The 15043-nt window shown below is 36.0% G+C and overlaps 1 protein-coding gene across 4 annotated transcripts in view; it reads right to left on the bottom strand.

The window, feature by feature from the left end:
- The window catches only part of CFAP69 (cilia and flagella associated protein 69), a 67169-nt gene that overhangs the window by 35225 nt on the left and 16901 nt on the right, over positions 1 to 15043 (bottom strand). For all 4 annotated transcript variants that reach the window (XR_009494252.1, XM_003585986.6, XM_010804355.4 and 1 more), the window contains 7 exons: positions 12039 to 12137; positions 8899 to 9048; positions 8620 to 8797; positions 6825 to 6948; positions 4390 to 4438; positions 4172 to 4293; positions 1303 to 1519 (listed from right to left, as the gene is read on the bottom strand). Coding sequence is in view for 3 of the 4 variants with exons in the window: in XM_003585986.6 (XP_003586034.2) it covers positions 1303 to 1519; positions 4172 to 4293; positions 4390 to 4438; positions 6825 to 6948; positions 8620 to 8797; positions 8899 to 9048; positions 12039 to 12137 (939 nt within the window). In the remaining variant the exon portion in view is untranslated. The remainder of the gene's footprint in view (positions 1 to 1302; positions 1520 to 4171; positions 4294 to 4389; positions 4439 to 6824; positions 6949 to 8619; positions 8798 to 8898; positions 9049 to 12038; positions 12138 to 15043) is intronic.

Genomic DNA, 15043 nt, shown 5'->3' with positions numbered 1-15043 from the left:
TCACAAGCCTCTTGATGAAAGTGAAAGTGGAGAGTGAAAAAGTTGGCTTAAATCTCAACATTCAGAAAATGAAGATCATGGCATCCGGTCCCATCACTTCATGGGAAATAGATGGGGAAACAGTGGAAACAGTGTCAGACTTTATTTTTGGGGGCTCCAAAATCACTGCAGATGGTGACTGAAGCCATGAAATTAAAAGATGCTTACTCCTTGGAAGGAAAGTTATGACCAACCTAGATAGCATATTAAAAAGCAGAGACATTACTTTGCCAAGAAAGGTCCGTCTAGTCAAGGCTATGGTTTTTCCTGTGGTCATGTATGGATGTGAGAGTTGGACTGTGAAGAAGGCTGAGTGCCGAAGAATTGATGCTTTTGAACTGTGGTGTTGGAGAAGACTCTTGAGAGTCCCTTGGCCTGCAAGGAGATCCAACCAGTCCATTCTGAAGGAGATCAGCCCTGGGATTTCTTTGGAAGGACTGATGCTAAAGCTGAAACTCCAGTACTTTGGCCACCTCATGGGAAGAGTTGACTCATTGGAAAAGACTCTGATGCTGGGAGGGATTGAGGGCAGGAGGAAAAGGGGACGACAGAGGATGAGATGGCTGGGTGGCATCACTGACTCGATGGACGTGAGTCTGAGTGATCTCTGGGAGTTGGTGATGGACAGGGAGGCTTGGCGTGCTGCGATTCATGGGGTCGCAAAGAGTCGGACACGACTGAGCGACTGAACTGAACTGAACCGAGGCATTCAATAAATATTTGTTGAATGACTAATTTCAATATTATAGGACTTAGTATAATTATTGGATAGATCTAATAATACAAAAAATTTAAATCAGTTTAAATGAATGATTTCCTTTACCGAAAGGTATGCATCAGGTATAGCTAACATTTACTAACGTCTGACTCTAAATGAAATCTCAGACTTTTTTTTAAAACAGAATTTAAATATATTAAAATCACTGAAGGTCAGAGCAACATTTTTAGTTCTCCTTTTAATTGTATTTCTTTTTGTATACCACCATTCAGTTGAAGGATTCCCTGGTGGCTCAGATGGTAAAGAGTCTGCCCGCAATGCGGGAGACCCAAGTTCTATCCCCGGGTTGGGAAAATTCTCTGGAGAAGGAAATGGCAACCCATTCCAGTATTCTTGCCTGGAAAATTCCATGGACAGAGGAGCCTGGCGGGCTACAGTCTATAGTGTCGCAAAGAGCTGGACATGACTGAGCGACTTCATTTTCACTTTTATTCAGTTGAAATATGTAAATTGGAATTTTGACAGGAATCTGAAAGCCCACTTACCTTCGTTATCACACCATGCTAGAAATTCAAGGACTTGATCATTTCCCTTATAGAACAAGTACTCGTCTATTAAAAAAGGAGCCACTGATGACAAAGTGGCAATTGCGTGCAGCTGTAGTTCTTCATACTGTGCTGCAGACCATTCAAGTATTTTGTGTTTCTCAGGCCTTTTAACATAGGTAAACAAAGCCAAAATAACTTTGCCATCAATTAATAGCTACGAGAAACGCAAAAGTACTATGTTAGAAACATAATTAAAACAATTTAAGGAAATTTAATAAAAGATTTCCAATTTGATGTGTTATTGATGATGATTTCAAAATATTTCCTTCCTAAAGATTCCAAGCTATGTTAAGTACCAAAAACTAAAAAACCAAAACCCAAACTCAATAATAACAACAGTTCACTATGATCCCCCTTTCTGGGCTATGCACTCTATGGCTGACAATAATATATAATAAGTAGTAATTAAAAAATCTATATTACTTATATATGCAGTTTCTGTAACTGTAGAACTGCTATAACATAGCTCCTGCTTATGATAAAACCACAAGAGTCAAAAATTTGGGGCAAATAAGCTGGTGGTTATTTCTGCCTTCCTTGGTTTTCTAAAAAAGAAACCTTTTAGAAACTCAATTGTATATTTGAGTTGTATACTTTAAGAAATTGTACACTTTAAGAAATCAATTTTGTCTGAAGTTATGATCAAGACTACAGCTAATTTTTAAGCATAGGCAACAGAACTTATACAAGTACTCTAGTTTGTATTGAATCCATGATTTCAATAAAAATAAAAAGTACAATGCTATGATAATATGACAATCAAGTTAATATTATAGTTGATTCTGACTGATACATATTTATGGTTCACAAGATAGTAACACACCATGTGCTATATTCTATTCAATTTTCTTTTCATCTGGCATTATTCTACAAAGACATTTTCACAACGGTATCTATGGATTTTTCTGAAATTTATATTATTCCACATGGAAAGAGCACAAGATTTAGAACTGAGAAAGCAAAAATAACTATTAGTTCTAGCATTGTTATATTAAGTGAATAATTTTTTTTTAAATACTCTGTGAACTGTAAGTAATAGTACACATATTCATTATCACTACCACTACTGAGCCACAAACACAAACATATGACAGAAAAAAAACTGATTGATTCCACTGCTTACCTCTGTGCTTTAAGTAACTTACCATAACCTTTGTGCCATTTGACTCTGTATCTGTCATTTTAATAGTTATATGATACTCCATTGCAATAATAAAACACATTCTATTGATTTTCTACATGACATTTCAGAAAATACATTTAGGTTCTACAGAGTACATGTTTTTGATATGAATAATAAAGTTATAATTACAAAGACAGGCTTTTTCCTGAGCATTTTTTGGTATATTCCTCAAAGTGGTATTACCAAAAATTTTTCTTAGCTCTTTTAATCCTCATAATAATTTCATGAGATAGGTATTTTTTCCATTTTGAAATTGAGATAACTGGAATTGAGATAAGCTAAAATACTTATTCAAGATCACATTAACTAGAAAGCAAAGAAACTGGAGTCTACCTGACTAAAGCCTTAATCACCATACTATACCACTTTTATATTATTACTAATAATGTTAATAGACTGAATGCCTCCCTGGAACTTGAGTTTTAAGACTAAAATGAAATTTCAACTAATGTAGTATTATTAACTAAACAGATGGAATTGTTAATAAGTAGTTATTTTTCTCTATTACCTTTTACAAAGCCTTTATCTCAGTCTCACAAGAGACGGAGGAATTGAGCCTCAGAAAGTTCAGGTGACTTTGCCAAGGTCATATAGCAAGTAGATGATAATACAGACTGAAATTCATTTCCAGTGTTCTTCAAATTACATCATGCTTTATTTAGGATATAAAGTATTAAGATAATTCATGGGTAATATATATATGAGTCAGTCACTCATATATCCAACTCTTTGTGACCCCATGGACTGCGGCCCGCCAGGCTCCTCTGTACATGGAATTCTCCAGTCCATAATACTAGAGTGGGTAGCCATTCTCTTCTCCAGGGAATCTTCCTGACCCAAGGATTGAACCCAGGTCTCCCGCATTGCAGGTGGATTCTTTACTGTGTTAGCCACCAGGGAAGGCCGAGTGTTTATATATGTGTGTGTGTGTGTGTACAAAGAAGTTAGATTTGTGTGGAGAAAGAGCAGGGCCATAGGGCTTGAAAGGGGCATCACAGAGATGAGCAATTCTTCTAGCATTAAATCATCCCTTATTACTATGGTCAGAGAGACTATTAGGCTGGGTGGGCCTATATGGATTGCCTTTCATATTATGTTCTCTTTTTAGCAGCTCTAAATATATAAATAAATCTCCCATGTTCTCCTGCTTTTCCTTGACTTGTTTGATTTTAATTTAGGTAAAATCACTATTCATTAATAGATATGAAAAATTTTGAAAAGGTGAAATTCCAGTGAGTAAGAGTTTGTTACTTAGGCAATGGCACCCCACTCCAGTACTCTTGCCTGGAAAATCCCATGGATGGAGGAGCCTGGTAGGCTGCAGTCCATGGGGTCGATAACAGTCGGACCTGACTGAGCGACTTCACTTTCACTTTTCACTTTCATGCATTGGAGAAGGAAATGGCAACCCACTCCAGTATTCTTGCCTGGAGAATCCCAAGGGCGGGGAGCCTGGTAGGCTGCCGTCTATGGGGTCGCACGGAGTCGGACATGACTGAAGCGACTTAGTAGTAGGAGTAGTATGGTAAACATATGGGCTGATGAAAGATTTGCAGCTGTGACTTTTAAAAAATTATACTACAAAGTGAGACAATTTAAGTTTTTGTTTTGATTACTTTTTACCTGTATAGTAGATAAATCTTTACATAAGATCACAATTATATTAAACAGCAATTTCTTCAACTCAAAATCTTCATAGGAATTAGAAAGCTTAAGACCTTTTACCAAAGGATTTTGACTTTTAACTGTGAGGGAGAAAAAAAGGAAAAGGAAAATAAAAGCTGAAATGATGTATAAGACATATTAAGATAATTATAACTTGAAAATTTTATGGTTTTTACCTTCATTAAATGTCGCAAATAATATCAAATCCCTGGTAAAGCCAGACTCCTAATAAAAATACACAAAAGAAACGGATGAATTAGTTATATGGAAATTAGGTTACAGATTCCCATATTTACCTAATATTTAAGTATAATTGTCACATTCTCCTTTGTCATTGATTTGAATTCATAAAGCACTAATAATAGGAAGGGATGAAAGCAAGAAAATAAAAGCATATAGCCAGATAAGCCTGTAATTTATTTAATATTAAACTTAATTTTGTAGGTCCTAAGAAATATTTTACATTATTCTATGAATATTTTATAAGATGCTGTTTAAAATTTGTTAGGAACCTAAAAATGTTTTACTATAAGTTACTTATGTAATTCATTATCCACAGCTTCAATTGACTAAACAAGGAAAGAAAATAGTTATTTTCAACAGCTTTTCTTCTTAACACCCCCAGGTTTCCCATCCTGACATCAACCACTCTCATATATGAAAGGCTTGGTCAAGAGAAAACAAACAATTCCTATTTAACCCAAAAAGCCCTGAAGAATGACGAGAACTGCAAACATTTCAGCATGAGGGAACTCGTTCCTGACAGAGATATTCTAGGTGGACTTTGTACATTAGGAAGAATTTATAAGACAAACTTTGGGCTTTTGAGCTTGCAACTATATATTCCTACTACTTTAAGATCTACCTGTTTTCTTGAAAATGTGAAGATGTTATACCTGTTGATTCACATTCATGGAATTCACCCAAGTGTTTGCAAGGATGCTAATAAAGATTTATTGACTGACCAAAGGCTTCCACAGAAACATAGGTCTACCTACATATTGCAGCCTTGACTAGGAAGCTATGTAGGTAATGAATGAAAAAAATGACTTTTAGACTGAGGCCAGGCCCTGCACCTTAAAGAGATGCTAAAATTCAGGGTAAACCTGTAATCTTAGTGGTTTGAAGAACTAGAAGACAGAGGCAATCACAGACAACCTGTGGGATAATATCAAAGAAATTAAGTATAATCAGTTTCAGAAGGACAGGAGAGAGAGAATGGGGTTGGAAAAATATTTAAAGAATTGTGGTCTCAAACTCTCCAAGTGAAAGTGAAAGTGTTACCTGCTCAGTCGGGTCGACTCTTTGAGACCCATGGACTGTAATCCTCCAGGCTCCTCTGTTCATGGAATTCTCCAGGCAAGAATACTAGAATGGGTAGCCATTCTCTTCTCCAGGGGATCTTCCCAACCCAGAGATTGAACCTGGGTCTTCTGCATGGCAGGCAGATTCTTTAGCATCTGAGCCACTGAATCACTGGTTTTTCCTTAAATTTACATATTCAGGAAATTTAAATCAAAGTTAATAAGTAAATTTAAAGGAAATCAACACTGAATATTCATTGGAAGGATTGATGCTGAAGCTGAAGCTCCAATACTTTGGCCACCTGATGCCAGGAGCCATCTCATTGGAAAAGACTGATGCTGGGAAAGATTGAAGGCAGGAGGAGCAGGGGATGACAGAGGATAAGATGGTTGGAGGGCATCACCAACTGAATGGACATGAGTTTGGGCAAACTCCAGGAGATGGTGAAGGACAGGGAAGCCTGGCGTGCTGCAGTCCATGGGGTCGCAGAGTCAGACACTGAACAACAATAACATATTCAGGAAGACCTATGAATCTCAATCAGGGCAAATACAGAGAAAAAATAATATCTTGGCACATTATAGTAAAACTGCTGAAAACCAAAAATAGAGTGAAAATGTTGAAAACAGTCAGAGGACAAAGTGATACATTTTACATAGAACAGCAATTTGAAATAATGACTGCTTCTCATAGAAAACAATGGAGGTCAGAAGACAGTGGAATGATATCTTTAAAGTGCTAAAACAGAAGAAAAATTGCATCTAGAATTCCATATTTTGTGAACACAGATGTCAAGAATTAAAGTTAATTAAAACTATTCCAAGATACAAGAAACTAAGAAAATTTGTTGCTAGCAGTCCGCAGATCTGCATCACAAGGAATGGTGAAGGAAGTTCTTTGGGTGAAAGGAATGATAACAGTTAGAAACTCATATCATTAGGAAGAGATGAAAAACATCATGAATAGTAAATATTGAGTACATGAGGAAGATCTCAGCTGTCCAAAGGGATGCAAAGAAGAATTGGCAGACTGCAAGTATACTGGTGACCATAATGATGTAACCTGGTATTTACAACAAAGTACATAAATATTGGGAAGATCCCCTGGAGAAGGGAAAGGCCACCCACTCCAGTATTCTGGCCTAGAGAATTTCATGGACAGTCCATGGGGTCACTCAAAGAGTCAGACATGACTGAATGACTTTCACTTTCACATAAATGTTACAACACCGTTTAGGACTCCTTCCTGCCCCCTACACCCACCGCTTCCACAATTAAAATTAAAATGCAATTTGATTTATACTTACAATCATTGGTGCCCCAGGATTTTGAGATATAATTGTTGTGATCACTAATATGTCGTTTCTAAGCTGACGATCATAATGACTAACGCCTCTTATAAACAGATTTTTAAATACTTCCTTCAAAGCCCTAAAAAATAAAATCATATCTTTAAAGCCATATTTCTATGGAAATACTCAAGTATTTCCCACCAAAATCTCCCTTTTTTATTCATTTCAAAATATTTCTAATCTTTTCTCTTTCCAAATCTACCTGTAATTCACTGAGGGAGCAAATAAGAATCTCTCAATCGAGTCTATACATGGTGGTCAAAGTGACTTTTCTAAAATAAAGATTCAGTTACATCATTCTTCTTTCTAAAATTACTTAAAGGCTTTTTCCTTTGTCCTCAGGATAAAGTCCTACCTCTTTACCATGGCTTATCAGGCCTTCCATGCTATGATCTCTGCTAACATCGTTAGCTTCATCTTTCACCATTCTACCCTGTATTTTCTCTCTTACTATATTGAATTTCTTTAAATTTTTCAATTTTGCTAAATTCTGCTTTCCCTTCTCTTCCTCTGTCTAGGATGCTCTCTACATGCAAAACTCTTGTGTTGCTAACTCACATTTAGCATTCAGATACCAGATTAGGGTTTGTTATGAAGTGTTCATTAACTCTCCAAATACGGGTTAGGTTCCCTGTACAATGGGCATTTGTCACTTTATCTTCTAGGACCTGCTTGCTCTTCTTATGATAACAGTATCCTTATTTTTATTTAGGCAGTCACTCTTACCCCACTTCTGTTTCTTGTGATGCTGCCTTTAACTAAAAGGAAGCTAGTTAGAGCATTCCTTCTTTCTGTCACTAGTAATTCACTCTGGAATGGTCATATGGTCAGCACCAGGTTAGCAGGAACTCAGAAAATTTTTCTTTGAGCTTTTGGAATAGGAAGTCTTCTCTTCTGCTTGGTTTGGGGTTGTGATGATGTGATTCTAGACTTCTTGGGTCTAACCATATGGATCTTGAGACTTAAGCCAACACAGTGGAAAACAGTGAAGAGAGATGAAGCTGGCTCAAGTCCTGATATTTGCTGAGCTTTGAATACAGCTGCACATGAAATCAGTTTTATCCTTGACTCCGTAGTTACATGAACTCATAAATTTCCTATTTGGTTTAAATCAGTTGAGTTAGGGGTTCAGTCACTTGCAAACAAAAATGTACTGATCTACCCTCTTCTGGAGAACATGAAGGACCTTGCAACAATTCTCTTTCATAATGTTTAGTATGCTCTCTTTTAGTTGTCTATTTACTTGTCTGTCTCTCTTAACGTAATACAAGTGCCATGAAAGCCATGGCAGTATAGAGACCACCTCTATACTGTTTCCAGTTGTACTTCCACAGCCTAGTACTGAACTTGGTACAGAGCAGACAGTAATTATTTGATAAATCAATGAATAAGTCTCACTCATTTTATTGCTAATGCTTACTGCAATATCTGGAAGAGAGTAAATACTCAAAAATAGGTTTACTGAATGAACAAATGAGAGAGTCCTTTTAAATATCTAATTTTACTTTATATATACTCAAGGACACAATTTACTTTTGTTAACAAGCTACTTTAAATGTCTTCCACATAGAAAGAAAAGACTTGTTATTATGCAAATACATTTATACCATGGTACAAAAAAAAGTCCTGAAACATAGCTATCACATGAATCAAAAACCTAATTGAACACAAATTTAAACAAAGAGTTTAGTTATGTCACCAGCTATCATTTTAAGGCTAAAAACATTCCTATCTAACTCCATATACTTACAGCAAACATTTCAAGTTACTAAGCTGTTGTATGATTTCTTCTTTTGAAGATTTTTCCAGTAAGTTCCAAAGTATTTCAGATGAACGAAATAAAAGTTGTCCAGAGGGATCTGGGTCATTGAGGTGAGCACAGATTCCACTGGCTGCTTGTGCTTTCACCATTAAAGTACAATTAACTTCTGAAAATAAATTCTAAAATTGTTTTATAGACTCGACATTATTAGATAAAAACAAAAATAGTTGAGAATGAAGTGTTCAGTTATGTACATAATATACAAACCAGAAGTTGAGAGATGTTGCAGAGCTTTAAGTACCCAAAGTTTCTCAACAAGCTGATTTTCAAGCAACTCCAATGACTGGATCATTGTTTTTGCCAGTTCTCCAACTTCAGCCATTTTAATCTTATATGAGGAACTAGCCTGCTGGTAACCTAACAACGATTAGTGAATAATATGTGCAATTATTTCACATAGAAATCATCTACATTAAACAAACAAATGAGTAATTTATCACTGAACAGCAACAACAACAACAAAAATTTTTTAAAAGTATATAGCAAAGGGTCGGACACAACTGAGCAACGGAACTGAACTGATATGGCATTTTAAAATGGGATAGCATGGGGCAGGCAAATTTACTCTATAATAGGCCAGGTAATAAGTATCTTAGGTTTTGTAGCCTATAAGGTTTCTCTTTCAAATATTCAACACTGCTACCATAGCACGAAAGCAGGTATAAACTGTATAAAAATAAGTGGGCATGGCTGTGTTCCAATAAAAGTTTATTTACAGAAGGCTGGTTTTGGCTCAGGATCCATAGTTTGCTGATTCCTAGTGTAGAATTTGAAATAGGACCACAGTTTTAGAGACATATCTTAAATGCTAAAATGAACATTATTTCTTGTCTCTAGATATACTTTTCCATAAATGAAAATGGCACAATTACAAATACTAAATGTATTCATATTCAAGTCAATTCACGACTTTAGTGCTTTCAAGGAACCACAATTATGCAATTTGGTGATGTAATTTGGCAATGAAAATATAATGCTATTATGATAAATGCTAGTGAAATGTAATGGTATTTTAAGGAAGTATGATTCTTGGTGATAACAGCCCCCATGAGCAACACTACCACCTCTCCTTTGACACAGCTGCACAGGTGGTTGCCCAACAATCTCTCAACTCAAGAGAGATTAAATACACAGCAGAGGGTACCTGCTTACTTGAGATGCAGTTATTTTCTCTCGTAGTGATATAGTATCTACCTCCCTGATTTCTTGACTTTTGAGACCAACTAGATTCTTTGCCATGGTTCTGAGACGTCTGTTATTTCATCTTTATGCATTTGATCTTTAGCCCCGGACATGACCCCGTCCTTTGCTATGATGGGTTCTCTATGGTATGCCCTAGCTACTCACTTTAGGTATATAAAAAGTATAAAGAGGAAACCAAAAGTTGCATAATTTCATCATTCAGAGATAACAACCTTAACATTCTGGTATATTTCTTACAGTACTGATATTTTTAATGTATCATATAATTTTAACAATACACTGTGTGTAGAATTTTATATTCAATTGTAGCCGCTAAACATTTTATTGTAAGCCTTTTCTCATTCTATAAAATATTTTCCCAAATCATGGTTTTATTTGCATAATAGCCTGGTTGCATGCCTGTACTTCATGCTTACTGTATCTTTATATATTTAGTTTACATTTATATAGAAGGATATTGTAATATTAAGGCTCATGAACCTGATTCCTGTCCCCAGGGATATGTCTCATACAATTGCCCTACTGATGACTTCTCAGCTGTGGTCCCAGATATCCAGCCATGCCATCACCTGAAACCAACTGTGTGACAGCTACTGAGAGCACTGCCTAAGGTTTCCAATATTCAGAGCCTGGTTAAATTAAGATCAGCCTCACTTTTCTGTACCTTAACTCCTCTGTCTTATCTTATACATCATTTGTTTCCTTTTTTTTCTATCTTAAAAAGACAGTGTATATATTGCCTAGGTTAACCTTATGCTTGTACTCTTAATTCCATCCTCTCATGCTTTGGGAATTTCTTCCTCTCATTTTCCACATACTAGCTTCTTGTTTCTCTGCCTATAGGGGAAAAAGAAGTTTTCCCCTATCCAAAAAATTATGAATGAAACCAAATATCTTCTTTGATTTTGCTACCAGTTGAGTTGTTCTCCATCTTCCTTCTTTTTCTTCTCCATCTGATCTTAATATATAAGTCTGCATTCACTGCCTCTATTCTCACAATCCTTTCATTCTTTGGTCTTGTATCTGTTCTATTTATGGCAATAGTTCCACCAAAGATGTACTAGAGTTTTCCAGATATCACATCAATTGGTACTTTGACTCTTCAATTACAGAAGCCTCTACAGTATTTGACATTAGGACTACTACTTCCTTCATCAAATATTTTATTCACTGGCATACAAGACATGACGATCTTTTGCTTTTCATCCTCCACTTTGAACCTTCTGTCACTGCCAATTTCTTTGGATCGTTTATTTCCCCCTGAATCTCAGTATGGGCCCTCTCCATGCTGTTATTCTTGGTTCTTTCCCATGTATGTGTTTTATCTCCTGGGAAAAACTCAAGCATCCAGATGGTTTCAATTTTCATCTCTATTTGGGTGAATTCCAAACCTGTATTTCCATTAGTATGCAGTGTCTACTATCTATCAAACACTTCCTCCTGTTTATCTCATTGATATCTCGAATCTGAGAGTTAATAATCTCTCTACTCATTTCTTCACTTCAGATGTCTTCCCATTTTCCCCTATTCTAAGTAATCTTTTTTTCCTACCAGAGTCTTATTTTCACCTATCTTAAGGAAAAGAGAACTTTAAAATGTATTTTATATCTTCTCTCCTTTCCTAAACTGATTATAAATTATGGAAACTATGAAGGTAGGAAATATATCCTAAAGTAACATTATATCCTCCATATTGCAAGTGCCCCCTGTCTTGATACTACCCATTTCAGTGTGACTCATTTTATCATTATATATTAAGATTCCTTAGCTGTAACGTGCAGAATTCTTTTTCCAGAAGTGGTGGAGAATGGTATTAGCTTTGGGGATCTAACATTATAAATGTTAGAAAATAATAATATTATCAACAGTATTAAATTACATTAATAGTAATAATTATAATTAAACTAGTTTGGGTTTAACCTTAAAAATTCTGTTATAAATATTTAACATCAGAATATCTAAAGTTGAGAAAAACATAATTTTTTTGTTTAAAATGACTGACGAGCTTGAGACTGCCAAAAAAGACTGTTTTTGATGTGTTGCATTTATGATCCCCACTCTGTCTTTACAAGTTCAAAGAGAAATGAGAATGTTCTGTTTTATAAAGACACAAGTTATTACTGAAACAGTATTGAAAACTTTACCTGTAATATGCTTTTTTGGTGGTTCTGCATGATAAAAGTCAATAATACACTTACAAATTTGAATCCTCAATTCAGAATTTTGTATTTTCATTAAGTCACCTGTCAGAAAGATGAATGAATGCTATTTAATAACAATGACATATGTTTATTTACAGTTTTAAGGATAAAGTGTTAGTAACATGATTATTAAAATATCATCATCAGAGATTCAAACTGGATCATGTAATTTTAAATACATACATACATACACACACACACACACACAAAACACCCTATCTATCCTTGTACCACTTGGCCAACAATCAACTCAGCCTTTCCTTCCCAAGAAGAAAAGAATGGTATTTAGCAGCTAGAACAAGATTGCCTAAGATTAAATCCTGCTTGACCACTTCAGTTCAGTTCAGTTCAGTTCAGTGTCTCAGTCGTGTCCAACTCTTTGCGACCCCATGAATCACAGCATGACAGGCCTCCCTGTCCATCATCAACTCCCGGAGTTCACCCAAACTCATGTCCATCGAGTTGGTGATGCCATCCAGCCATCTCATCCTCTGTTGTCCCCTTATCCTCCTGCCCCCAATCCCTCTCAGCATCAGAGTCTTTTCCAGTGAGTCAACTCTTCCCATGAGGTGGCCAAAGTACTGGAGTTCTAGCTTTAGCATCAGTCCTTCCAAAGAACACCCAGGATTGATCTCCTTTAGGATGGACTGGTTGGATCTCCTTGCAGTCCAAGGGACTCTCAAGAGTCTTCAACACCACAGTTCAAAAGCATCAATTCTTTGGCGCTCAGCTTTCTTCACAGTCCAACTCTCACATCCATACACGGCCACTGGAAAAACCATAGCCTTGACTAGACGGACCTTTGTTGGCAAAGTAATGTCTCTGCTTTTTAATATGCTATCTAGGTTGGCCATAACTTTCCTTCCAAGGAGTAAGCGTCTCTTAATTTCATGGCTGTAGTCACCATCTGCAGTGATTTTGGAGCCCCAAAAAATAAAGTCTGACACTGTTTCCACTGTTTCCCCATTTATTTGCCATGAAGTGACGGGACCAGATGCCATGATCTTCGTTTTCTGAATGTTGAGCTTTAAACAAAATTTTCACTCTCCTCTTTCATCAAGAGGCTTTTTAGTTCCTCTTCACTTTCTGCCATCCTACTGCTTGTATAAACTTGTGTCTCAGTTTTCTCATCCATAAATTGGTATAGAAATAGTTACTACTTTAAAGATTGCTGTGAGAATTAAATGAGTTAGCCTGAGAAAAGGGCTGAGAGTTTTCCTCCCTAGATAGAGAGTCAGTAATCTATTGCCTCTAATAATGTATCCTTTGCTTAGAAAAGTTCCAGCTGAGCTCTGCCCCCTCAGTTTAGTGACAGACTGGAAGATAGTGTTTCTAGGCAGTCTTTGTCCTGCTGGTAATAATTTTATGTTCAAGTTATTGTGGCAGGGATGGAGGATAGGGAAGATTCCTTTTCAGTCATATCTAAACAACTTCTGAATTGGCTTTAGCCTATACTTCAAACTGGATTGCATTTGCTCTGGCGAAGTCCTCCAAGTATGATCCCTAAGAGAATCTGAAAATGATCAGTGGGATTCTGAAAATGATCCATGCCTTCTGGGCACCTGCAGAACAACTGCAGTCAGGAGTATCAGCTTCAGGATGGAAAAAGATCTGCTTGGATTCTCTGAGGGAAAGAGATAATTAGATGTCCCTTGAAGATCTGTGTTTTGCATTAGGTCCTGCATAATGTTTATCTCTGAGGGTAGTCAGTGAGTGGGTAAGCAAGTGGACAGGAGGAGGGAGCATGAAGGAGACAGCCTAGCTTTAGGAGAATCTATCTGCAAAAACTAACACTGGAGAAAAAAAAAAAGACAGGCTTGAGATTATTCTCTTAATTTTGGAGGACCCTCCTTTGTGGTTGAAAACTATGTTTTGAAACAATTAGGCAATAGGAACAACTAAACTTTTCCAACAAAATTACCCAAGCCAAGTTTATGGGAAATGCTAAGATTTCTTGTCTGTTTCACTATCATTTTAGTTCCTGTAAGTTCAGATCATCTTTCATGGTTTCCTGTTTTACAATCTCAGGGTGGAGTACCAACTTTTTCCTTCGTGTTTCCAGAATCCTGCTTTTAAGTGGAAAAATATCTATTATTTAGGAGAAAAAGTAATATAATTCACTTTTATAAACAGCACAAGTAGAAACTGGAAATTATTAGTTAAAATGAATATCCTTTTTTCAAAACTTTGTATTACAATTTAGTTTCAACTCATGTTTCCAGCAATTAATAAAGGACAGAACAGCAGTACTTATTGTAAGTAATCAGTGAAAGGAGTTCATTTTTTAGCTAAGAGTTCATATTGCCCTCAAATGAGGCAATAACATGCTCTGTGGGCAGGCATTCAACAAACAGCCGACTGACACAGTAAGAAAGGGCTATGTATTTATTATACAAATGCATATTTAAAAGTAATAAGGGCAACAGAGAGTTTTTAAATGTTATCAACCAAACCAAATCTACACATTTTAATCTGTTAATAACTATCATATCCTCTTCCGGGTTGGCTTCTCACTGTAAATTTCTACTGATGATAGAGATTCATAGAATTAAAGTTTCCCATTAGTTTCCAACCTGCCTGTTCCTTAAGGTCATCTTATCTAACTCCCCATGTTTATTCTAATATCCTTCTTCACCCACTGTAGGCCACAATAATTCCTCCCAAAGTATCTACAGATGAAGACTATGAAACTTTATTTAGACATAAAAGTGTTAGTGTCTATGCTAAAAATTTTAAATGATACTAGTACTTTACTAGTTTCTGTCATCTTTCAATATGGAATATAATGTTAGGAACATAAATATTCAGTAAATACTTATTTATAATTTGTATTTCTTTTATTTCTACTATATAAACAAAAACTAAATTAATAAGCATAAATTTAATTTAGGATTTGTTTTGGGAACATGCTGTCATGTCTCGGGCTGATTCAAGGAGCCATAGTGTTT

This window comes from Bos taurus, chromosome 4 (genome assembly GCF_002263795.3).
Source record: "Bos taurus isolate L1 Dominette 01449 registration number 42190680 breed Hereford chromosome 4, ARS-UCD2.0, whole genome shotgun sequence".
In the NCBI taxonomy this organism is placed as follows: domain Eukaryota; kingdom Metazoa; phylum Chordata; class Mammalia; order Artiodactyla; family Bovidae; genus Bos; species Bos taurus.
The sequence above is the reverse complement of the archived record's forward strand: the minus strand, read 5'-3'. Positions and strand labels throughout refer to the sequence as shown.